We start from the raw sequence: 26,245 nt of genomic DNA on the forward strand, positions 1-26,245 counted from the left end.
CGGCTCCAGGAGTTGCTAGGCGATAGGTTGGCGACGCCGTCGTCTGACGCTTGGCAGGTAATGGGGGTCTGGAGCGTGCGGGCTTCCCTCCTTTGCCCCCAAACCACATCGCTCCCTTCCTCGCGAGGAGCCCCTTGTTAATCCCCCTTCCAGGCGCAGGCGGGTCGGTGGGTCCGGGGGAAGGGAAGAGGGACGGCGGTGTTTTGTTATGAGCTGAATCGCTAGCTAATGAACTGTGCGCACGTTCTGCACAGGTACTTAGAAGTAAGTCCTAGCGGCGGACGAATGTTCGCTAAACCAGCGTGTGGACTTCAGTTCCCAGAGTCCTCACGCCTTAAAAGCGGCTGAGCTTGAGAAACGCTGCTCTCAATGGAAAGGGTTACAAGGAATTCCAGCCTTTCCGTTGCAGTGCATCTTTCCAAACATTTCGGAATGAAACAGGTCTAAGCAGGATGGGATGAAGCCAAAGGAACTCTTGACAGCAGCTGCAGCTGTCATCCTCTACTTTCTTTGTTGGAGAATAAGCCTCTTCTCACTGTTGTGTGTGCTGCGTGTGTTGGAAAAGACAGTAAAAATTGGGGAGGGGGGGAGGTGCCCTTGGGAAGAACTTTATTTCTTGTTGAAACTGTGTGGCAACTGATATTTGAGAAAGGTTGCTGGTTAAAAAAAATATAATAAAATATAGAATGAAAATATAATGAAATGACCAATGTCAGATAAAAAGAAGACAAAGGCATCAAAATAAATAACAAAAGTAAAATGCAATCTATAAATTCCCACAATCTTCTCTGAGTCTTCAAAAAGCAAGTGCCAAATAGCTGTCACAAGAGACCTTTCTTCCTTTCCAGTTTGAAGGATGAGTAAAGCAGAAAACGTTGGTTTTCTTTGCTTAATGTATTGTGCTCCAAAGAAACTTGCTATGAAAAGTCATCAAAGATGTTTCAGTGTTACTGGACTCTTTGATTTTCCAATTCTGTGGGATTTGTCTTGTATTTTAGGACTGTTAATGGAAGTCATCAGAGCCCAATGAAGTTTCCAGAAACTGGGAGATACACTGTGAAATCAAAAGGTTTTAAAACAAAGGTTAGAAAGATATGGTACATATAATAATGACCAGACTTCCAATGAGAAAAAGCAGCCAAATGTAAGCCAGAGAAGACACCTTGTATAATTTCACCAATGTTAATTGAAGTAAAGGCAGATATTCTTGCAGAATCTAATTCATAGAGAAATTTAGTAATGCTAGTATTGCTCAGCAAAGATCTAATAATCAAGCTCCCTGTTACAGGAAGACTCTAATATGTGTGTGTGTGTGTGTGTGTGTGTGTGTGTGTGTGTGTGTGTGTGTGAAGAATATATCATAATTTGATATGGCGGCAACTTCTGAATTATAAACAATCCAGAAGAGAAAAGGACAAATGTGAGAAAATTATTAGAGAAGAAAAGAGGTCAATTCAAGAATGTGGCAGAGGGAAGTAGTGATGACTCAACATGCAGGAGCTAAATTTCTGTTTCTGTACTCAACAGATTATGCACTCGTTGCTTTCCATACATTCTAATCATGGACAAGTATCATGTGTTGGAAATGGTTGGAGAAGGCTCTTTTGGAAAAGTCTATAAAGGACGTCGCAAATATAGTGCACAAGTAAGAGCAAAAGAGAAAAGTTATAATTGACCGAATGTTCAGTGGGGATTGTTCTACAAATAGATTGTGTTTGCTTATTCTGATTAGCAATGATTTGTTGACTAAGCCACAATTATCTGGGCTTCCATAACATGCAAAATCAAAGTCAAAGAAATCTTATTATGGGTTATTAATTCATACATAATTGGGAAAGAAACATTATTTGACAAAAAAAATTAGGAAAGAAGGCAAATAATGATTTAGCATGTTTCCCCAGCCTTTTCTTTTCTTCGAACATTATAGATTGTGGCCTTGAAGTTTATTCCTAAAGTGGGTCGGTCTCAGAAAGAGCTGAAGAATTTGCAGCGAGAGATTGAGATCATGAGGGGACTTCATCATCCCAACATTGTCCAGATGCTTGACAGTTTTGAAACTGACAAAGAGGTGAAAACATATACTTTAAAATTAAGTGTAGGAGAGATAGGAAAAAGTGTGCACTGCTCATCTTTAAAGCCCTTTCTGATGGATTATGTGCCATAGCTAGACCTTCTCCAAGAAGATTGAGGGCTGTAGAGCATATTTTTACTTCACTTCCCAATAAAGCCATTTCATTTTGTTCAACCAACCTGAGAATGTTTGGATTACAGTATGTTCCTCTTGTAAAAATCTGGGAATGGCTACCAGTAGTTTCTCAATGGGATTCAGAGTAAAAGCTCCCTTTTGCAATTGACTAATGGTGATTTGGTCAATGCCAATGAGGTTGGAAATGTTTGGAATTTTGCCAAAGGCATCTATTACAACTGGTACTACTTTTGCTTTCTCTTGTCACAATTATATTTTGTAATTTTCTCTTGTTCTTTCTTTTTTTTCTGCTGTCTCTAGGTATTGCAATGTCCACTATCCAGACTTTTTTTTAAAAAAAACAAAACATATTCCTTTCTTTTACTTCTAACAATGTTAGTCTTTAGTCCAATCAAGTAATGTCATAAAACTGATTTCATTTCGTTTTTGCGCCTTCTCAAAATTTATCTAAGCTTTAGTAAATCTCTTTTGTAAATCTAACATATAAAATGATATAAAATCATTCTCTTGGTTTACTCTGTACAATTTGTTTTTGATTTTTAAAACATCGAATTATTTCTTTTGATGTCCAATGAGATCATTTTCCATGTCATTTGTAGATCCATTTCCAGTTTCAGCACTCTGTCTCTGTCTTCTCAGATAAAACTTGTTTCTCTTCTGCCCTTTCCTCAGAAACATCTTTTGGACATAGTCTATCCATAAAAAAAAGTTTGGAATTGACATTATTAATGTTAACTTCTGATTCCATTTCTCAAAAGGGTCCTGCAATGTTTTCAATGTTGTAACACTTTATAGTCATTTTGTAGCTGTTAATTAGATTTATGCTCAGTGCAGAAACGTTAGTCAAGTATCACTATGTTCTTTCCCTGTGCTCCTTTGTGAATTATTATATTGACTTACTTTTCTGGATCTTGACTGCTAGGTGGTTGTGGTGACAGATTATGCTGAAGGAGAGCTCTTTCAGATCCTTGAAGATGATGGGAACTTGCCTGAGGAACAGGTAACTGCAGCCTGAAGAGTTAGACTGGAGAAATAAGCACACAAGCTGAGAAATGTTACAGAGTGAGAAGAATACTGTAATAGCAGTATAGGGGTCAGATCTTGTTAGGTCATGTACCCCATGCTGTGTACATGGCATGAGTTATCGCATCTGCAAAGAGTGAATGGGGAATTACAAAACTGAAGAGAGGCAAGAATTATCACAGGTCTCAAAACAGAAATTTATTTATTTATTTAGCATATGGCACGTGTTAGCCAGGGATCACCAAGGTTAGGGTTAGGGTTAGAAGTAGGGCTGCCTCTGTGAAAGGAATTTTTTTGGGCGGTGTTATCTTTATCCACGGGACGCCTGAATGCCGGTGGGCAGTCGGGGGAGACTCCTTTGTTGTCCCTCCATGGTTTATTCACTCACGGGAATTGAGTCACTGAGCTGTCGACCACAGCAGTGTGCAGGCCCAGCATTTTACCATGTGAGTCACCGCAGCCCCCCCAAAAAATAATGAGGACCAAGAAAGTGCTGTCCATTCACCTGTCTTTTACCAAGAAAAATACTAGAACAAATGATAATAAGGTCAATTTTGACAATAGTGCAGTAGTTAGTAGAATCTAATGTGGATTTTTAAAGAATGAACTCAGCCTATGTGTCTTCAAGCAAATGCTTGTCAGATGTTGTTCATGGTTGAATCTGAATGTCCTTCAATGGAGAGAAGTATCACTAAAGGACATTAAATTATGTGATCTCAAGCTCCTTCCTTATACCAAATCCCCCCCAAAATCACATTGCAGTGTACATTGAGAGCAAACCTCTAATTGGGAGGGCGTGCTTGGCCTGCAAATAGGATAATATAGGTAGAAGTGTATGGTTTTGTAATTTATTGGGGAAAATATTAGATTCAAAATTAAGCAGCATCAGAGATTATAAAAGTTATGAAGGTGTTATACTCAAACTGGGAGACGTTTTTACAATAGTAAGGAAGTAAGCCTCTCCTCAGGGTTAGGATTACAATTTCTCTTTCAGGTGCAAGTTATTGCTGCTCAGCTGATTTCTGCACTCTATTACTTGCATTCCCACCGGATCCTACACCGTGACATGAAACCTCAGAACATCCTGTTAGGGAAAGAAGGCATGATCAAACTCTGTGATTTTGGGTAGGTACCTTATGATCTCCCTCCATTTCCAATTCCTGATCTAAGCACTAAAAAATCTTGGCTGTGTTTGTTTGTTTTCTGGAAGGTTTGCCCGGGCAATGAGCATTCAAACCATGGTACTGACATCGATCAAGGGCACTCCACTTTATATGTCTCCTGAGCTTGTGGAAGAGAAGCCATACGACCACACGGCTGACCTTTGGTCAGTGGGATGCATTCTGTATGAACTGTACGTGGGGACCCCACCCTTCTACACCAATAGCATCTTCCAATTGGTCAGCCTCATCATCAAGGACCCAGTCAAGTGGCCAAAAAACATGAGCCCTAATTTCAAGGTAGCGCTTTTTTTTCCCAGATCCACTTAGTAAGATTAAGGTTGATTTCTATATGAAAGCATCCCAAAAGGGCTTTTTCAAGAGGCAGCTGTATTTTAACCAGAAAGTGCCTCTTGAAAAAGCACCTTTGGGACAACCATGACCGGGATGATTGAGAATCTCCATATATATGAAAGCATGTGTTCTTTTTTTTCCATCCTCCTAGAGCAGTGCTTTACATTGGTGTGCCACAAAAAGTCTATAAGTGTGCCACATCAGTGAGCCACCAAGAAATGTTGGGAAGTGTTGTGCAGCTGCACAGCCGGAACCCCATCTCTGTGACATCACATGGGTCAGACTTCCTCGGAGTCTCCTTCCAGCAACCTGTGACATCATGGGACTTTTAAGATTTGTGACCTGGAAGTCCCGCCTATAAAATAGGCATTCACACATGTTAACACCTTGTAGTATGCCATGAGATGAAAAAGGTTGGAAACCACTGTCCCTAGAATTTTTAGTCTTTCAGTGCCCTGTTACACTCAACATTACCTATATTCTCTTTGGCCCTTTGCTCCCTCACATTGTTTCTTAACTTTCTCTCATTATTTGTTATTTGTGTTCAGCCCACATGAAGACTTTAAACAGTATTTTAAAAGTCTATGGAGATTCTTAGTCATCATCCAGATTGTGGTTGTCCCAAAGGTGTTTTTCAAAAGGCAACTGGACTTTCTGGTTTTTCTTTGAAGATGTTTTGCTTCTCATCCAAGAAGCTTCTTCAGCTCTGACTGGATAGTCTGGAATGGAAGGATTTATACTCCTTGCAGACAGCTGGTCATTTGCATTCTTTTAGAGTTGTTAAGGCCACTTGCAGGTTTATCTGTGTCGTCAATGTCACCTGAGTGGTACAAATGGGTGTTGAGCCTTCTTGGAACTGTTGAAAGGACTGTGTTGTAGATTGGAGATAGATGATGTCATATCCCTCCTCCTTTGTTGAGAGAGGGCTGTTCAGTTTTTATATAGCCTCTTTAATCCTTCTTTCAAACCAGTGATCCTCTCTGTCCAAATATATATATTTTAGTATTTTAAAAGAGTATTTTAAAAGATTAGCCTCTGTTACTTCTTGACTTCAAGCTACTGCTGTACATAGATTTGATGCTATCTAGGTTATTAAAATCTGCACTGCCATTATAAACTAACTTTTGTTGCTATTTCAAAGTGTTCCAAATATACAATATGAACCTCTACCTTATTACTGGTTCGTGTCCTGCCTAATTTCTTGGTAGGGAGATGAAATACACTATTTTGCAAATGTAGTTGTCTCTTAAAGAATATTTTTGCACAATATTTTTGCTGAAACCAACAGTCTTTTTAAGCCACGGTTTTCCTGAAACTTTAAGAACTGTAAATTTAAACATGGAAACAAAAGTAACATTCCAAGATGTCTTATGCTGATGATAGCCTCATAAACAGTTGGATTACAGAGACTCACCCAGTCAAGTTCAGTGAGGTAAGCTAGCCATGCCTACCAGTTTAATCAGGAGAGCTTCTTTCATATGTTACATTACTTTATAGAGCTTTTTGCAAGGTCTCCTGACGAAGGATCCTCGTCAGCGTCTATCCTGGCCAGAGTTACTCTATCATCCCTTCATTGCTGGACAGGTGACAGGTAAGTATGGTGCTTTTCTTTCTACTATCTCCCCACAATCTTGCTTTTGACTCTGCTTTAATGTATGCAGTTCATCGAAATCTGGTTACTGACCTGGATCTTTCTTTGCAGTGATCGATGACACAACAGAACAGGGTATTACAAACCCTTTCACTACCAAATTGACCCCTGAATTACAGGCTCTGAAAGACCAACAGGCACATTTCCTGGCCCCTCACAGTGGTCAGTCAAAGATTTTGAAGAAGGCACGTCAGAAGATGGCCCAGGAGGCTCAGAAAAAGGTGAAATGTATAGCCCATAATCCTTGGGAAGGGTCCTTTTGATATAGCAAGTCTCAGTCCACTACAGTAATGTAACATATGTGATTTTTTTTTGTACTACAGGTGAGAGAGAAATCCAAGCCTCCTTTGAAAGGAGAAATAGCTAAGGAAGGCCAGGGCCTTCCATGGAAAACCTGCCTAGTTCAGGAAGATCCCAGAGAAAGGCATCCGGTGTCTTCTGGATCCGGAGAACAGAGGCGCTGTGTTCTAGAAAACCAAGGAGCAGAATGGGAGCAAGCCGAGCCACCTCCTACGCCTTGGTGAGAATTAAGTATTGGAGCTAAGGAAAGAACAGCTCTCTGCTGTGCAGTCTCACTTCAATCTTTATCTTTCTTCTTCATGGATAGGGAGAACAGAATTACACATGATTATGACCGGGAATTCCCAGAGGGGAAGCCAACAAATGGCGGATCAGAAGCACGAGACAGCTGTAGCCTCAACACTGTAGATCTGGAAACTGAGGTAAGCATATATGTCTATATACCTCGGCACTTTGCACAATAGCAAAGACCTTTTTTCTTGACTTCCAGGACATTGTGGCCCTTATGAACACATTCTTTTTCTGTAGGAACTGGATAGTGATGAAGAATGGCAGCACCTCATTGATGCCACAGATCCTGCAAATGTACAGCTGTGTGCCCCACTGAGTCTTTTGGGAGACCCTGATTTTGTGCAGCGCATCCGTACCCGAATCCAGGATTCTGGTCAACAGGTGAGATGCACAAAATGTCAAAGAACACTAGATACGTTTTAGGAACTGGTTCTTCAGAAATTAAACTACATGTACTTTAGAGAAAAGAGATGAGGCCTTAAGTGGAAATACACTTCTGTGGTCAAACCCCTTTGGCAATTTTAGCCATTTAGCTATTATTCCCAGGAACTGGTGAGGCATGAAATTGAAGGATGAAGTAAATCTTTAAGGGTTGAAGAAAGTCAAAGTCATGAAAGTCAGAGTTCTTGTAGGGGTCAAGGGAGTCTAAAAGCTAAGCCAGAACATGCCATTGATTCTGGGGGAAATGGCTGTAGGAGGTATATCGAGTGAACTTAGCGATGGTTGTGCATATTATTGAAGACAGTATGACTAGAATGAATAAACTGTAAAATGTCACACTTTAGGGGCTGGTAGTTTGCTGAATGTTTCTCTTTCTAATACGTTTTTATAGGTCTTAGAAGGAATGCTTGAGGGTGCTTCCCATCTTCGTCCTGTTCTTCATGTCATTTGCAACTTGTTAAGTACACGATGTAATTCAGAACTACTGTACACCTTCTGCAGGGACATAGACCTATCCCATTTCGTGATGCATCTAGTGAGGGACATTTTGGAGAGCTCCCGTATCAAGCAGGTAAGAAAGAGATATTATTTAAACAATCAGCTCAATTTCAGAAAAACGATCTGGGTGGATGGCAGGCATATTTTGCTGTATGTATTTGTTTAGGTTTTTTTTTTATATGAGCATAATTTAAATTGGCATTTTAATGTTTGATTTAAAAGACAAAAATCATATTTATTGCGCTTCATCTACCCAAAGTTGATAGCAGTATTGGAGTATTTGAAATGCAGAATTTGGTGGGAAGAATAGCAGGGAACTAAAAAAAAATAGTACTATGGCTAGCCTCATCAGTTGACTTCTGGAAATTTTCATTTTGCTCCAGTTTTCCATAGCCAATGTCTTGCATTTAAAGTGCACACGAGCAATCAAGAAAACCAGCAGATTTTATTTGTTAAAGCTGAAATTTCATATCAAGATGACTGAATCTTATCTCAATGCTGCAGGAGCCTCACAGTCATGCAAGATAGTTTTGTCTAGACAGATCTTTCTTTCTTTCTTTCCTTTTCCCCTTCCTTCCTTCCTTCCTTCCTTCCTTCCTGCCTGCCTGCCTGCCTGCCTGCCTGCCTGCCTGCTTTTTTGCATTAGTATAGTCTGCATCTTGCACAAAATTCAGCAGTATTTATGCACTGAGATATTAATTGATTTTTGCAGATGCCTAGACAATTTTCAGAATATGCACTCTTTTCTTTGTCCTACAGCAGCCATGGCATATTACACTGCTAATAGATCTAATTGCAGTGATGTCAGCCTTCTTTGCTAGTGATTTCAATCAAGAGAAAGATAAAGAAAAGAAAAGGTAAGAAACTTGCAGGATAAACAGAAGAAGGCAAAATAAGTTGTAATACTGTTTTCAGCAGAATAGAGGCAGGCAAAATTGAATCACAGAATGAATGAGTATGGCTGAATAACCTGTGGTTCTATTCTCCTGCTATGTCTTTTTTTTTTCTTTGAAAGCAGAGCATGGCAAATAATGTCTCCAAATAGAAGCCCCTATACTGCAAGAATTGAACTAGTTAGAGGATGGAGAAAACTGAGTTGCTGTGGTGGGGTTTCAGAGTTAACTCTTATGTCTTAAATCATAAACATAAATGGTTTTCTAGTTTGCAGGAATTTTACACGTCTGCTAGTCACTTCCTAACTCTGCTACCCATGCTACTGACTCAGCCAACAGATCAAGAAAGCAGGCTGCGAGAACAAAGCCTTATGGTAAGTATCCATGATCTGATCTTTTTTTTTAAATTTATCCAGCTGAGTTCTGTTGCTAGCTCGCTTCTTCTCCTCATTCAGCTTCATCATCTGTTGCCCCAATCCATATGTATGCTGATACACTCATCCCTCAAGGCTCTCCTCAGCTAAGGAATATGGCTTCATTTAATTAGAAGCCATTATAGTATTATTGAATTCTGTGTATAGGACAGCTTTTTTTTTTAGGTAAGAAAAACTTGACTGTAAATCTGATTTTTAAAAAGTCCTGCACAATCAGATGTGTCTGGTCCAGCAGTTGGTACCAAGGCAGGAAAAAAAAAATTGACAGCCCTCTTGTGCTTCTGCTTCTCAGTTTCTGGTATTCAGTAGCATAGTTTCTAAATATCTTCCATGATTAAAAGCCTTGACAAACTTACCCATATGGATTTGTTTGTAAAAATCATACCAAATTATAAATCTTTCGAAAAGGATTTGGAAGCTTGATGTTTTCAAGTCTTCGTTTTCCAACATACTTTTCAACCTGTGGTACATTGAATCTAAGTCTCATGTAATATTGTTTCCTTAATTGTAGGTAAATCAGGGAAATGGTCTTAAAGAAGGAATCCAGAGACCATGAGGAAAAAACCCCAGTTGTAGAACACACATGTGTTAAATCCAGAGAGGCAGGGGAGCATTACAAAGAAAGTCAGAGTAGCCCCCACAAAATCCCTGAATCCATGACTGAGGTATAAAAGGGGGAGAAGGGAAAACATGGTAGACTTGCAATAACCTATTATTATAGCCTATCTTAATAACCTTACTAAAGTGTAATCCTTGTCATCATATGCAGTCCATCTGGTCTACCTTTCAAGGGGGACAAGAAGGTTCAGATTACTTCACACACGTCTTACCATTCTATTAAAGAAAGATCTCAGAAACAGTTGTTGATTTGTTTACTCTCCTAGCCCAGGAGTTCTCAATCTTTGTACTGACATGGCCCTTTAAAATCATTGATTGTTTGGAAACACTCCAGAAATGATACTAATGGTGGCAGAAGCAAGGAGTGTCTCATTTTTAACAGCACCTACCCAAAATGCTGCACATGGTGCTGTGATTTCTTGCTGGCTTTGAAAAGTGGTTGTACCTTCCCTCCCTTTCAGCTGGGTATCCGCATAACATGGGACTCTTCCCTCCTGCTTTTCCAAGAAGTTAGTACTCTGTAGGTTCTGCATTTCCCCCCACCTCCCACTGTTCAATCCATTTGGCCACCAAGCAATCTGTGAAGTTTGCTAATGGACCTAGGGAGAGTATATTTATCTTATTTCAGCAGCACAACTTCCCTGTGTTGGTCTGGGTATTATTCTTTCTACCCACCTTTAAATCTGCTCCATCAGAATTGTAATATTTGCCCTTTTTCCGTTCCTTTAGTGTTTCATCCATTTATGTGACAGCATGGATCGCACCTGTCCATCAGTCTCCAACACTTTCTACACCAGCTTGCTTGAAGATCATCAAGCCCTGCTGGATGCGTTCTACCAGGGTGCAAGCTCAGCTCAAGAAGGTAATGGATGCAGTGGCAAAGAGACTGGCCTCCTTGAATTTTGAGGATATTACAAATTGGCCATTATATTTCTCCATCAGAATTTTCTCTGATTCTTAATCCATGGCTGCTTGCAAGTATTATGTTTCACTTATATTCTCACATAATTATTACAATGTTTTTCACCTCTGTGCTCTGGGCCAATTAGAGAACACAGAGCAGATGTGATATTGATGTTCCATATAGTGCAATCAAATTGTTTGCATTACTGTTTACAGGGAATAGTAATGAGTACCTAAGTTTGTAAGCCACTCAGACTCACTTATGTGAGATGGATCCCCCAGTCTTTATGTAGATTAAACAAATCAAATAAGTTCTCATTATGATGTATCTGGGCTTATTCTTATCCCGTTGCCTTGAACTTCACTGAAAATGCCCCAGTAAAGCCAGATTCTTCTCAATAGTGACAACGGTAGCTTTTAACATCTTAACGTATATTTTTAAATTTCATTCCATGTCTTAACATAATTACTTTGCAATTTATATTTATCAAATAAACACCCAAATGTTTTACATTTTTCTAATATTGAATTCTATTTTGTTCATCAGTTCTATTTGCTCTTCATATTTCTGTTGTTTTCTTTGTCTTCAGTTTATTAATCTGAAAGCTAGCTAATGCACCAAATTCTTTTAATTTTCTCATTGTTGATGGTTAGACTGAAAACCAAGGAAGATACATAGTGATTCTCCCAAGCAGATTTCTTTATTGTTCCACACCTATAGACATAATTTTGCAACACTGATGGACTCTATTACTTACATCAAATATATATTGTGAGAACTATTGGAGAAGGACTGTCTTCACCCTCTTTCTCTCACACCAACTATTTGAACTAATTCTTCTGGAATGCACTGCCTCTCTCTTGTGAAAATGGACCACAACATTCTATTGCATGGGTGTCAAATCCATGGCGTCACATTGCCGTCACATGATGTTTTGTGATGTTTTTCCCATTCGCAGAGCTGGGGTGGGCATGGCCTGTGCGGGCTGCCAGTTTGACACCCCTGTTTTATCGCATCATTCAATGCCCTTTAAAGCATCTTCCAATACCAACACAAATCTCCCAACTTGTAAGCCTCTTTTTTAATTTGTATACCCTAATATCCGCTCATCTCATATCTTTATTCAAGGTTTCAAGACCCAAGATAAACAAGAAAGGGATAATAGGCAGCCTTGTCTTGTTCCCTTTGCATTGTTAAAACTTCATTTGTGCTTTCTTTGAGGTATAAATTGATTTTACCCATTTTATAAAATTATCTTCAAAGATCGTATCTTCTAAAACTTTACATAAACAGGCCACTTTAAATTATCAAAGCCTTTCTCTGCATCTAAAAAATTAGCACAGCTTGTTTTTTATTATGCTGTTCCAAGTATTCTATAATGTCTAATACAATTCCAATATTATCTTTTAATTGTCTTTTTAAGTAAAAATCCACATTGATCTTTATGAATAACTTCTTCCATAATTATTTTCAATTTGTCTGCTGAAATCATTGTAAATAACTTATAATTGCTATTCAATAATATTTGTTGCTGGAGTTAAATCTCCTCCCTCTTTATGTATTAATGCTATATTAGCCTTTTTCCAAGTCTCCGCCTCTATCCCAGTATAGAATGCATTATATTTTGGAGGGGCTGTAAAAATTTATATTCAAAGCATTTGTACTAAGAACCTGGTAACGTAACCCATCTGCTCCTGCTAGTTTTCCTGGTTTAATTTTTTTTTTAAATTCAGAAATTTTACTTATTGATACAGGTCCATTCATAATCTGTCTTTGGTTCTCTGTAAGACTTGGTAAATTTTGTTTTTTAAATAATCATCCTTTTATTCCAAGGGAATATCGAGTCCTTTGTACAAGTTAGAGTAACATTAATTGTATAGCCACATAGTATGTCCCCCTTAACATTTCAAAATCCTTTTCTTTCTCAGTTCTTAATTTATACACTAGGCATTTCATTTAAGTGTTGTTTTTTTTCTGGTGAGACCAGTCTATTTAGCCATTTCACTGGTTTATTTTCAAATTCAAATTAAACTTCTTTTGTAACAGATATCTCTGTGAACAATAACAGAAAGTGAACTATGTGAAGCAAAAGAATTCTGAATTTGCAGTAATCGTTTTGGGGTGTGAGGCCTAGCAGCATGTCAGTACTAGTTGACTTGTCTCCATGTTGCACCATTGTAGACACCAAAGCAGGGAATTACAAAAAGGGTTTATTTTGTATACATGTAATCTTTCCATTGTATTCTTATTCCTTACCAGCAGTATTTCCAAAACCAGCTGAGCCAGCACATGGGTGGTGTCAATGCTTGGCAGCTGCTTTTACAGAAGCCCTGGCTGCATCCTGTGGCATCCCAGGAGGGCACCTCACGCTTCAAAGGGCCAAAAAGCAGGTGTGAGTTGACTTTGCATGTATACTTATCAGCCACTGGCAACATAGTCTATTAAAGCAGCAGGGGTTGGCAATATCATTGGCATCACTTGCAATGAAAGGGTTGCTTCCTGCTGGAGAGAAAACTTACTGCTTACAATGCATTACTTGGCAATAGTACTTAGCATTAATAATATCAAGAGCCACTTTGGTCTAGTGGTTAAGGTATTAGACTAGGATCCAGGAGCCCCAGAATTCTAGTCTCACCTTAGGCACAAAGCCAGCTGGGTGACTTTCCTCCTGAGAGTAACTTTCTCTCAGCCCTAAGAAAGACAAGTGTGGAGGGCTATTATTTTATCATGTTATTATTTTTCTTTTTTTATATAGTGTTTTTATATTTTTGTAAGATTCCCTGAGTCATCATGTGCAAATAAGTGGCAGTATAAATTTTTGAAATCAATAAATAAAATAAATGAGGCATGGCAAATCACTTCTGGGAAATGTTGCCTATGAAACTGCAGGGATTCATCCAAACAGTCTCAGAGAATCAGACACAATTGAATGGAAGAAAATAATAATAATAATAATAATAATAATAATAATAATAATAATAATAATAATAATAATAGTAGTAGTAGTAGTAGTAGTAGTAGTAGTAGTAGTTCCGGTACTAGTAGCCAAACCAGTCCTGCTGAATTACATTCTTGCTATATTTCTGATCTGAGCTTGTGATGTCTGGAGAGTGACTAATATTTAACCCTGTTGTTTGTGATGTGAAAGCAAGTTAAAGTAGACACAGAATCCTATAAAAGAGGACTCAGGCTCCAAGTCCCGTTGTCTAATATTTCTGAAAGAGTTGCTCCTGCTGCTTTTATTTTTCCCTTTTATCTAGTCAATGGACCAAGAGTTTCTCTTGTGGTTTTCTTGCAGATTTCCCAGCAAATAGCTGAAAAGCTCACCAAGAAAGATGACCGACTGCTTCCATGTCTTTTCTCATCCACCATGTGTCCTACTTCTTCTATGAGCGGGCTAAAGGTAACACTTTTGATCAAGGGTCTTCAGACTTGGCAAGTTTAAGACTGTGGACTTCAACTCCCAGAATTCCTGAGGTAACATGACAAGGAGGATTTCTGGGAGTTGAAGTCCACAAGTCTTAAAGCTGTCAAGTTTGAAGACCCCTGATTTTGACGGTTTGATCTTATTTGCAACTCATTATGGTGTAGTGAGCCTCTTTTTCCTCCTTCAGCTGGGGAAAGAAGGGATAAGATTTCAGCAGTCCGTTGTTGTTTGGTCTTTCCATTGCTTAGGTCCTGTATGCCTGCTGCCATGTCAATCAGGCTCTGTGCCATCGCATAGCAACTCCAGAATTCCTGAGTCTGCTAATCTGCCACCTGCAGGGCAAGGTATTCATTTTCCTTTCATTCTTCACTTAGAAAGAGAGCTGCCTGTTTACAAATACAGATCCTTAACCCAAAGACTGCTCTGTTTTGTTCATGAGGAGAAAAAGCAAGTACCTACCTTCTGTCCTGTTAAGGTATCTATCCTAGTGCTTAACATTGCCAACTCTGATTGGCAGTGCTTTTTTTTTTCAGGAACCTTTCCCATCACCTCTTTCATCCATTAACTGGCAAAACTAAACTTCTCAGTATTTTGAGAGTTCATAAACTGGTAACCAGAAACAGTCTGGATGAGAAAGTCATGAGGTAAAAAGGGTGAGACAATAGGAGATGACAGGGAAGAACAATTGAGGCAGCTATGAAATAGTACAGAAGGAATACTAAACGGGCTCCACGTTGACTAGATCTTAGAAAGGTGAAGACTTGGAGATAGAGTGCTTCAAAACTAAGGTCTGTGTCTTTAAAAGGTCTTGCTGCCTGAAGTTGCACGAGTCCAGGCTGTGGAAGCCTCACTGAGGCTCATCTCCCTGATGTTGCTCCAGTGCCAGATCCTACCTCCACAGTAAGTACCAGAGCAAAGCTTTTAAAAATGAATTGATGAAAATTAGCAGCAAAATGCTCAACATTTGGCTGCTCGATTTCAGGTCTCCCATTTGAAGTCTTAAATCTCTCCTGCAAAAATGCCAACAGGTAGATGGAAAACTTTTAGTCATATTATGGAATGCCTGAAACTCCCCCAAAACTGGGGAGTCTGGCTTGTAGCTCTGGCCTTTCAGGGGTTTCCAAGCCAGATTAGGAAGGAGGTAGGGGCTAACAGGGGTTTTTCTTAGTGTTGAAAATGAACAATTCTTATTCCCACAAGGCATGATCTGTAAATCCTTAAATTCTTCATTTGCCTTGCTTTAAGGAAATATTCTTTCATCACATAAAACAAAAGACCACTTACAACAATGAGAAATGTTTGCTGTACACTGTAAATTTATAAGCAAGCCTCTCTGAGTATTTGCCGAAATTACCTCAGATTCATCTGTAGCTGTTCGAAAGAGGGCATCCCTCAGCAGTGAGATGCTGCAGAGAGCCTCCTTTTTTAAAGCATTCAATGGGAATTTTGCTGGCAAGATGTTAAAGGTTTTAAAGCAGGGAGGGAGCTGTGTGTTTCAATCCCATACCCATTGTACATGAGGAAATATTGCTGAAATCAATAGGTTGTATTTCTCTGATTTACAGACCTTTGAGAGTTTTTATAACTCTGCAGGGCAAGGGCAAACTAGGGGAATTTAGGATACTCTTTTCTTTCTACCTGAAGTGGCTTCTGATAGCTTTCAGAGGAGAACATTGTACTACATACGTCCTTCAATAAAAATTCCACTTGAGGACTTTTTTAAAAAATGGCACATAAAAAGAAAAGTAAAGAAAAACTTTCTTCTTGGGCAAGCAAACACAAGTAATTCTTGCGTATAGTGAAATGTGAGTGGGTGTAATGAACTTCTTTTAAACAAAGAGCAAAAGTGAAGGGAGAGGATAAATGCAGCACTTTCCACCCAAAATGACAATTGAGTTCTAATGAAAGTTGGCACTTCCTGAGAACTGAAAATATCACACTTTTTTCCCAGGAATGTATGAATTCTTAAATTTGACTGTCAGGCTTGGAAGTATTTGATTTGTGATGACTGTGCTGGCCCTAAGCACATCCTCTACTCTAGATATTATAGGTTTGGGAAATAAGTTCGACCTTTGAAGGAACTTTGTTAAATAAGGATATTCCGGAGTCACTCTGCTGAAGCAGCAGTGATTCCACTATCATTTCGTAGCACCAGAACACAGTAGTTTATTTTTATGTTCTTTGCACACAGCCTTGTAAATTATCTTCTAGGAGTCATATGTTTCCAGTTTGATTGATTACCAGCAGTTGCATGGACTGTACTTCAGCAGTTCTAGATGATTTACAGTTTATAGACTATAAACAACCTGAAACTGAAACATTGCAATCAAACAATGTAATAGTTATCATGTAAAAACTGCAGTCTAGTGAAAAGTTTCCTGAATGAATTCAGATCAAATCTTCATGAAGGAAGAAAGTGGGGAGGCAGCCTGACTCCTGGAGATGTATAATTTCAGGAACAGAAGCTGCTACTGAGAATGGTGTTCTGTGGGTCCCAGCCATTCTGATCTCTCATTGGGTAGGCATCCATGGCACCTTTTCCACTGGATAAATGATGGCGACGTGACAAAGGTGACTCCCCACAATGTTTTGGATGACAGATCATTCACCAACACCCAACCACAACTATTCTCAAAAGCCTATCTGGTTCTCAAATGATTTTCAGAGGCTGTGGAAGCTGCATGAGCATGGGTCAGCCTTTCCAAAGGCAGATAATTCTAAAACTTAATCAAGAAAAGATCTCTTCAAGTGATGCTCAACTGATGATTTGATGGTTTTGTAACCTCTGAAGTGCCAATGCTTTATTCCTTGTCCTTATTTTCTTAGTCACTGAGCAAGTGCTTCGGAGAACATTAGGGGTTTTTATATGATTTGTTCTTTTTCTTTTAATTATATATTTTCTTATGTTGGTTCAGGTCTGATATTGTGTTAAAAGAGACCATGCGGCTTTTCAACCACAAAGCAAATGCCTCCATTCTAGTGAGTATTCCTCCCAGCTGAAACTGAAAAGGATTTAGAATTTCCTACTTAAGTTCACCCACCTTGTTAATTCATTTCTGTGATAGACATTTAAGTAAAAGAGAATTTCAAATGTATTGCATTACAGATGATGGTATGACCAGTATTGTGCCCAAAATTTCTGTTGCTCAGACATTTGTTAAATGAGTTTTTCCCCACTTTACAACCTTTGTTGCCACACTTGTTAAGTGAATCACTGCTGTTGTTAAGTTAGTAACCCAGATGTTAAGTGAATCTTGCTTCCCCGCTGAGAGAAGATTGCAAGAGATGATCACATGACCCTGGGACACTACAACTGACATAAATATGAGTCAGTTGCAAAGTGTCTGAATTTTGATCACATAACCATGGGCATCCTGCAAACATCGTGTGAAAAATGGTCATAAGTCACTTTTTTCAATGCCGTTGTAACTTCAAAAGGCCACTAAATGAGCTGTTGCAAGTTGAGGAATACCTGTATACCTTTTCATATTTTCTTTTCTAATTTTTTCTTTATGTTTCTGTAGTTTTTAATGCTGTGTAACCTCTTTTGTCATGTAGAGTGCTGCAGGATTGTTACTGGCCTACTTGATCCAGTATGGTGCTTCAGTGAAACTGAGCCCAAAGCAAGCCTTGACAAATATAGCTACTGCACTCGCAGAACCTGCAGAGGTAACAGTCCAACTATATAGAGCAAGCGTGTGAAACTCCATTTCATTGAGGGCCGCCTCAGGGTTGTGTTTGATCTCGGGGGATGTGGGTGTGGCCAGGAGCGAGTGTGGCCAGGAGTGTGTGTGGCCAGGGGTATGGCCAGCTCAGCATCACTTGTCACAGCTCTGTTTTCAGTTGTGACGGCCTCCTGCCAGGAAAAATGGAGCTGGTTCTTCGGTGTTTCCAAGGCCGCCCACGGGCCAGATGTAAGCACTCTGCAGGCTGGGTGCAGCCTGTGGGCCTTGAGTTTGACACCCCTGGTATATCGTTTGAGACACGTAGAGTAGAGTAGAGTAGAGTAGAGTAGAGTAGAGTAGAGTAGAGTAGAATAGCATAGAATAGAATAGAATAGAATAGAATAGAATAGAATAGAATAGAATAGAATAGAATAGAATAGAATAGAATAGAATTCTTTATTGGCCAAGTGTGATTGGACACACAAGGAATTTGTCTTGGTGTAAATACTCTCAGTGTACATAAAAGAAAAGATACATTCATCAAGAGTCAAGAATCATCAGGTACAACACTTAATAATAGTCATAGGGTACAATAAGCAATCAAAAAATACTAGGAAACAGTCCATATAAATCGTAAGGATACAAGCGACAAAGTTACAGTCATACAGTCACAAGTGGGAGGGGATGGGTGATAAGGAGGGATGAGAAGATTAACAGTAATAGTAGTGCAGACTTTGTAATAGTTGAACAGTGTTGAGGGAATTATTTGTTTAGCAGAGTGATGGCTTTCGGGAAAAAACTGCCCTTGTGTCTAGTGAAAAACATGAAAAACAGAAGCCTCCAAATGGATTCATAAATGGATTCACACCCTTACAGAGTCGGGTGAAACCTGTGTTCCTCCAGGTATCATTGAATCATAATTCTTTGCATCCTCAGTATTGGATGGACTTCTGAGATTCATCATTCAGCAACATCTTGAATGGACTGTTCCTGCCATATCATACAGTGGCCAATTTGTGATTTAGACATTTGGTGGTAGTCTATTACAAACCCTTCTCATGTCTTTCAGCTGTACCTGCCTTCCCCCATGGGAGCTGGCTTCTATGATGGGCTCTTGTTTTTGCTGCTACATTTATTAAGCCAGGTATGGGTTTCCTTCTCTGTTCCACTAAGGAACTGCTCTGAATTGTTAAGTTATCCAAGAAATAAGACAGTTTTCTGCCAAATGGTAGTGAGTGAGAATTGACCCGCATTATTTCTTTGCTGTGCTATACCCAGTTCCACAATATGCATGAGTAGAAAAAAGGCTCCACTTAAATGTTGCCCCCCCCCCTTTTTTTTTTTTTACAAAAATATCCTTGGATTGGGGGCAATATCAGAAGACTGAAAGAAAACGGAAAAAGAATCTAGAAACGGAAAATGCAGTTTGCCGTATGATTACACCAATATGTGTGGTATATTTGATAAAGGCGTGTCGGATTTAAGAGGGAACATCTGCAATAAGACCTTCTGCCTTCAGCCGGGTGGTTTGAATCTGGATTCTCTTGGACTAGGGAGATACAGCAACCGTGAGAGAGTTTGTGGCCTCCGAGCTCTGGAGCATTGTATGGCATCGCTTTGCTATGGTGTTCCACTTGACCACTTGGCAGCCAGTGATGGAAGGTGAGACCCCGAGAGCTGGCCAGGAGCCACCGGTGCCTGATTGGAACCTGCTGTCGCCGCACGGTGAGTTTTATTTTCGTTAAGGGGCCCTGCATTATAAAGACAAGTTCGGTCTCTTGGGAATCATTTCCTTCTGTCCACATACTAGAAGGCAGAATGTGGGAATTCTAGTCCATAAGGCTGAGGAGAGGCTGTATAACGTCAGGATGTCCTTGCTCTCTTTCTGGGCATTAGACGTGGACATGGGTGTTGCCTTAAGTGAAAAAGGACAGGAAAGCATTGAGTGGATGCATCAGGGATGTTCTCTCTCTCTCTCTCTCTTGCTGTAGGGACCTTGCTCTTCCTCAGCTTAATCCTCTTCATCTTTACCCAAGAGCCTCACCAGTGCCTTTTCCAGCTGGCCCAACCCAGTAGTGTTATGATGGCAATGCTGAACAAGCTACTTGAACCCGGCTTCTTGAAACACTTGGCCCAAATGTGAGTAATCAACAATCCAACGTTGACCTAAAGAACAGACAAAATAGGCGCAGCAGAGAGCTACGCTCAAAGGCCTAAACGTGCTTGTTTTCCGATTCCGATTCTGTAAATACAACCATAAGGTGCAACAGAACATTTTGAGGTGGAAATGGCATTGTGAAACTACCTGCTTTTCATTCACCCAAACACTACTAACATCACCCAAAACAATCATACCATCTCTCCTGCATCTAATGTTGGTCGCATTCTTCAGCACTGGGCTTTTCAAGAAGGATCTGCCAACGGGGCAAATATGAAACGATCTGAGCATCCCACTCCCAGATACTTTCCTAATGTGATCACTTTTGAGAATATTTAAAATGTATGCAGCATAATTTGTTTTCCCACTAAAGATTCTAAGTTACTGGACTAAAAAAAAATGCATTTTTAGTGTCTTTACCCATTCCAAACTTTCAGCAGCTGTACTCATATTCTAATTAATATTCTCTGTGTTCCTTATTATATTATTCCAACAGCAGCAAATAGGGAACCATCTGAGCACCCCACTTCCTCACGTCATTTCCAGGTCCTAAAAATTACAATGGATTATAATGGATGCAGATAACCCTCTTCTTGTAGATACCGAGAATTTGAGATAATTTAGTTTGACATAACGTTTTGTTTGTTCTCTATGAAACATACACAGGATTTCAGTCTCCTCCAGGTTCATCTTCAGAGGATACTTGGGAGTGGGCTTTTGGAGTGGTAATCCTCCAATTTTGGAATATCTTTTCAGCAAGGGTAGCATCTCTAGTCTAGTCCCTGTCGCTGCTAGGTGGCAAAATTTAGGAAAGCAAAAAATGAGACATTATCCTCTTTATTACATTTTTTTATGCAGGGAAAGGCTTTTATATTCTTCCATGATGTTTAATATTTCTCCAGTGTTATTTTTATTGCTGCTTGTACTCTTACCAGGGCATTACTTATTATTCTATATTTTTTCAGGTTTTGAATGTGTTTACATCAAATGTTGGATTTTCATTGTACGTCACTTTGAGATCTTTTGAACAGGAAGCACTATAGATCATAGATAAATTATACACTTTCCCCCTTGAAAGATATCCCCTAAAATTGAAGAGTGACAAGCCAGGGAGCAGTTGGGTGGAACTTGGGAAGTTGCCGCCTCCTAAATCAGACCATTGTTCTGTCAACTGCTGTCTGCTGCACTGAATGGATGGCGCCTTTCCCAATTCCTGAATGAAAATGTCAGGCCCCGAAGCAGTCCTTCCCTTTTGCACGGGAAGCTCTACCGCTGAGCTACAGCACCGCAGCCCTTCCTTTACTGCAGTTACTGCTTTACTGTTCACCTTCTGCATAAACCAAGGCTCTTCCAACTTGGCAAGTTTAAGACTTGTGGACTTCAACTCCCAGAATTCCTGAGCTAACATGAGTGGAAGAAAAATTCTGGGAGTTGGAAGTCCACAAATCTGGAAGCTGTCAGGTTTGAAGAGCCCTGGCATAAACATTTCATTTGACTTAATGTTTTCTGAAGCCATTGATGCTTGGGACTGCAGCTGATATACTAAATCTGGTGGAATTTGATCAGCCTAATGCCTGACTTGCTGCTCTTTTTCTCCTTAATCCCCAGGCAGGTGCAGGAGGACAGTGATCCCAAACTGGTGCCCACTGTTGTGCTCCAAGTCTGTCGGGTATTCTGTTTCCCGTTTGCTCTGGATGTAGACCCAGAAACTTTAGAATGTATCATAGCAAGCCTGAGGGACTCTCAATTCCCTGCCCATTTACTCCAGGTAAATTCTGTTCCATCATTTAGGTACTTGCAAGGGGGTGGGGTCAAGGAGAATAGCCTTATAGTTCCCTACCTGTGCCCTGGCTGTTCTTTTTCCTGCATTTCATCCTGCTTCCTGTTGACTGCACATGTAAAGATGGCCTAGATAACTAGAGAGAAGTTGTACATTTGGCGCAAGATAGAAATTCCAACCTTTGGAAAACATAAATGGATTTTGATTTCATCATGCTGTTCTTCCTAAGAATCTCAATTCATTCCTGGACTCCTTCCTCTATTTTCTTAGGTCTCCGTTCAACATCTTCCCATCTCAGAGACTGAGTTGCCTTTGAGCCTTTTGTGCCGCTTGGTATTGAGTGATGAGGGAATCATTGGGCAAGTGGTGGAAGTAGCCACCTCAGAACAAGCCCTTGTCTTCTTGTCGGCCATTTTGCTTTCAGATCAGGCAGCTATTACTGCAGACCTGCTCTCTCTGCTCACTCACATAGCCCGGGCCAGTCCAGCTCACTTGCCTTTCCTGCAGAGGCTCCTGATCGACACCGATTCAGCTTCCCAGCTGTTGAACCATGTGCTTCGCCATCGGGATTGCCTGATCCGAGCCAGAGCTTGTAGTCTTGTAGGCAATCTTTTACGACACGGACAAGAATTTCCTCATAGACTGTGGCACAAGGCTGGATTGGAGGAATTTTTGGTGGATTGTCTGTCAGATGAAGATGAACACGTGCGTTGCTCAGCCAGCTTTGCCATCGGTAACGCAGCCTACCAGGCTGGTCCTGTAATGCAGGGTGTTAGCAAAGCTGTGCCTCGGCTTGTTCGGCTCCTGGGAGATTCTCAGGCAAGGACCCGTTGCAATGCCGCTTCAGCACTGGGCAACTTGGGACGACAGTCCGTGGAGGTGGGAGATTTGCTGATCCAGAGCAGAGCACCTGAACTTCTGTTGGATGCGGCCTGCCACAACTCCCATCCTGCTGTGCAAGAGGCAGCACTCTTTGCTTTACGCTCCATTGGTCAGCAGTCCAAGATTCACCAGGTACAAAGTCTGTAATTTTGAAGGGTGATGATGGATGACTATGAACTCTGGTCCAGTGAGGAAAGGATTGGAGATTGGCAGTACTTTAGTGTAGACCCTCAATGCACCACAGAAGTTTTCTTCTCAAACTTTATTTACTAGGCAAGAATTAAAATATTATGCATTAGATCTAGAAAGGTTATTCTATTAGACAGTTATTTTTAGTCTTAAAGAATTCCATTCTAAATACTGGCACCCAACGTTACCGGAAAAGGAAAAGTCCAGAATGTTTATTTAATCTCATTTTGTCTCCTGGTTTCTATTAACGTAAGACTGGCACTCTCCGTCCTCTCTTAAATTAATAAGCAGCCATCAGTAAGCCTCCATTTTTTTGTACATCAGTCACATGATTGGGAATGCAAAATTAATTTTATGATAGCTAAGCATAGGATCTTTAGCAGTTTTGTCCTAGTATCAAGTGTTTTTAATATATTTTGATAGATATTTGTTCCAAGCTTCCAGGAATACCAAGCTTTTATGGATTTAGTTTGTTCTAGGCTGCTCAGTTCACCAGTTAGAACTATGGTTGAGTCTGTCCACGTGTTATGAGATTAAGGAGTCTTCCCACTGACTGCTGGCTGGGGTACCTGCATGTGCTTTGCTTGTCTTCTGCCTGTCTGTCCCACATGGCAGCCGCTACAGTCCTTACATTCCACACTATAGATCAGTGGCCCCCAACCTTTTTTGTGCCATGCCCCGGTACCGGCATCACAAAATGATCCGTGGCCCAGTACCGGCATCAGCACGCATGGCAAGGTGAGCCGAGCGACCGGCCAGCTAGCCATCCCCCGCTTCTCCCCGCCACCTTCAACTCCTCCTTTGTACCTTTGCCGATGGGCTTTGGGACGGTCGTTCGGCTCACCTTGCCTTGGGTGCTGAAAGAATCCTCGCGCCTTAGTTTTGTTCGAAGCCACCCCCCCTTCGATGAAACTAAGGCTCGAGGATTCCTTCAGGACCCAAACGCCACTTTCCAACTGGAAAAGCTCACCGGAAGCACTTTCTCATCAAAACAAGATGGCGGCGCCCAGCAAACCGGCAGCCCGGTAGAAAATGTTCCACGGACCGGTACCGGTCCACAGCCCGGTGGTTGGGGACCCCTGCTATAGATGACGCCTGTTTTTTTCTTCTTGGCCTAGTGAGTCTTTTGGTTTACTTAAGATGTTTTGGAGGACTTTAGTAGGTTTGTGTGCTACAAAGATGCCGTGTGGTGGTAATAGTTGTTTCCAAGATGCTTATGATGTATGGTAGTGTTTGTGTTTGTATAGCTTGTATTGGTTATGCTGTAGTGGGCTGAGTGGTCAAGCACTTTTTGATTAAGTCGCATGGTATCCATTTTGTTAGAAGATGTTGCATAGGCATTTACTCTTTCTGGTGTTTTGGGTTGCTTCACTCTTCTGAATAATGTTCTTACCCAGCTTTACCTGTGGGAGGTTGGGTTGTTACTCTGATAATGGAGCACTTACTTTGTGCAGATTGTTTTTCAACAGAATTGCATTTCAAATTTGCCCTTGATTCCTTTGCTGATCAGCATATTCAGGAAAGGTAGTGTTTTTCTTCTTCTTCTTCTCTTGTGAATTTTATTCCTTTGAAAATGGAGATATTTTTAGAATGGATTGATTTGTGAGAACACAGCCCTAGATAACTATTAAGTTTCCTTTCTAGATGCTGATGTCACTCCAAGCAAGTGAAAAACTGGAAGCCCTTTCCATTCATGGATCTCAGGCTTCAACGTATAGTAGTCCTCGGCCCACATCAAGGCACTGTAAGAAACTGATCCATCTCCTACAGGCTGCACACAGTGTATAAGATCTGAAGAACAGACGCAACTTCTCATTTTTTCAGAATGCTTTAGGTTTGGAGGACTTCAAGGTAGTAAACTCCATTGTAGATACTTTTTGAAAATAGACTTTAGTGCGCTTGGAATATCATTTTGATTCTTGCCTGAGATTAGAAACAGCAGTCACAAACTGTTTTTTTTTTTAAAACAACAACACTATAAACTGCCTTCTGTAATGACAAGTCTACGCATATAATAATTCTTTCCTATTGTGAAGAAGCCATGCTGCTGCACTGTTATCCAACATCTTGGAAGAAGGACTTTCATGAAGTTGATTCTTGTGACAGTTTTCTTTGGAATGCTTATGGTGGACATCTACCAACATATAACAGTCTCTGCTGAAAAGAAGAGAAGGTGTTAGCAGCATTGCTGGCTAAAATGTTTGCTTTTAGTTTTGCAGAATAACACAGGACAGAAGCTATAACACTTTTTAAAAATCTTGAATAGGAATAGAATTTCTACTTCAACCGACTTATCAATTTTGATCCTGCTCATGAAGGTGTCCCATTTTTATTTATTGAGAACTTTTCTAGAATATTTCCCTGGCTAATCTCCTGTCTTTCTTATTGTTAAGTCTTTGTAATAAAAGCTAGTGTTGATATTCGGTGTTCTTGCTTAACTATGTACCATTAGAAAACTGTAAAAGATATTTCGGATTCTGAAAAGTGACAGCACAAACTGGGTCCTGTGCATTAAATATTTAAGGATTATATATATGACTAGAAAGACTTTTAATATATTTTTCTAAATAAAAGAGAGAACAGATTGAAACAATGCTGAGAGCATGGCCTTTCTGGAATTTAATATTACTGTTCTCATGCACTTCCCTTCTTTTTCCTATTTAAAAATTATAATTTTACACTTGGAAATCAAACCAAAGATCTTCAGGATGATACAAGAATTATATTTTTCCTATCACTCCTATCATATCACCTATTTTTACAAGCTTGGTAACTTTCAAGACACTTAAGAGGTTCATAGTACATCTCTTTGGTGAAATAAAGAACATTTAGTATGAAAAAGAATTCTACATATGTTCTTTCTAAGTGTTGTTCTCCTGCTCAAGGTTAATCAGACGCAACCTTCATTGATAAGTGACACAATTACCTGAATTTGTGTCTGTAACGAGCTTAAATGAATTGTAGTGTACATTCAAATGAGTATCACCCTTGGTATGGTACAGGTAGTCCTCAATTTACAACCATTCATTTAGTGACCGTTCAAAGTTACAACGGTACTGAAAAAAGTGACTTCTGTCCATTTTTCGCACTTACGTCCGTTGCAGCATCCCTATTGCCACATGATCAAAATTCAGATGCTTGGCAACTGGTTCATATTCATGACAATTGCAGTGTCCTGGCCTGGGGCCCTGGGGTCATCTTTTGCAACCTTCCGACAAGCAAAATCAAGGGGGAATCCAGATTCACTTAAAAATCATGTTACTAACTTAACAAATGCAATGATTCACAACAACTGTGGCAAGAAAAGTTATAAAATGGGGCAAAACTCACTTCATGAATGTTTCACTTAGCAACATAAATTTTGGGCTCAC

General features: G+C 40.1%; 1 protein-coding gene and 1 long non-coding RNA gene across 5 annotated transcripts; one reads left to right on the forward strand and one right to left on the reverse strand.

The window, feature by feature from the left end:
• The first annotated feature begins 3 nt into the window (after positions 1 to 3).
• Positions 4 to 25,294, forward strand: STK36 (serine/threonine kinase 36). Of its 4 annotated transcripts, none has more exons than XM_087920543.1 (27): positions 4 to 57; positions 1,528 to 1,645; positions 1,928 to 2,068; positions 3,129 to 3,206; positions 4,224 to 4,354; positions 4,440 to 4,689; positions 6,241 to 6,334; positions 6,446 to 6,615; positions 6,718 to 6,914; positions 7,002 to 7,116; positions 7,223 to 7,366; positions 7,818 to 7,997; positions 8,684 to 8,781; positions 9,086 to 9,191; positions 10,599 to 10,731; positions 13,036 to 13,163; positions 14,072 to 14,176; positions 14,449 to 14,544; positions 15,006 to 15,100; positions 17,116 to 17,179; positions 17,759 to 17,869; positions 18,935 to 19,009; positions 19,419 to 19,590; positions 19,857 to 20,004; positions 21,632 to 21,791; positions 22,074 to 22,817; positions 24,519 to 25,294. In XM_087920543.1, the coding sequence occupies exons 2-27, from the start codon at positions 1,562 to 1,564 to the stop codon at positions 24,660 to 24,662; spliced, it is 3,963 nt and encodes a 1,320-aa protein (XP_087776669.1). In that variant the 5' UTR covers positions 4 to 57; positions 1,528 to 1,561; the 3' UTR covers positions 24,663 to 25,294. The 4 variants fall into 4 exon arrangements, with proteins under 4 accessions (XP_087776669.1, XP_087776667.1, XP_087776670.1 ...); XM_087920541.1 differs by having other exon boundaries at positions 9 to 57; positions 13,033 to 13,163; XM_087920544.1 differs by having other exon boundaries at positions 9 to 57; positions 8,687 to 8,781; positions 13,033 to 13,163.
• LOC148128030 (uncharacterized) lies at positions 18,308 to 22,074 on the reverse strand. The gene is made up of 2 exons (XR_015740827.1): positions 21,864 to 22,074; positions 18,308 to 20,031 (listed from the first exon to the last, which is right to left on the reverse strand). It is a non-coding gene; the product is annotated as an uncharacterized LOC148128030 (long non-coding RNA).
• Positions 25,295 to 26,245: the final 951 nt, after the last annotated feature.

This window comes from Pseudonaja textilis, chromosome 1, assembly GCF_049901715.1.
Source record: "Pseudonaja textilis isolate UNSWEBS1 chromosome 1, rPseTex1.2, whole genome shotgun sequence".
Classification (NCBI taxonomy): domain Eukaryota; kingdom Metazoa; phylum Chordata; class Lepidosauria; order Squamata; family Elapidae; genus Pseudonaja; species Pseudonaja textilis.

What these genes read in the sequence shown, in the direction of transcription:
- STK36 (XM_087920541.1), top strand. Translation starts at nt 1,562, where the DNA reads ATGGACAAGTATCATGTGTTGGAAATGGTTGGAGAAGGCTCTTTTGGA. An exon ending in GGAACTTGCCTGAGGAACAG is followed by an intron (nt 3,207 to 4,223) that starts GTAACTGCAGCC and finishes TTTCTCTTTCAG; the next exon opens with GTGCAAGTTATTGCTGCTCA. An exon ending in ATCAAACTCTGTGATTTTGG is followed by an intron (nt 4,355 to 4,439) that starts GTAGGTACCTTA and finishes GTTTTCTGGAAG; the next exon opens with GTTTGCCCGGGCAATGAGCA.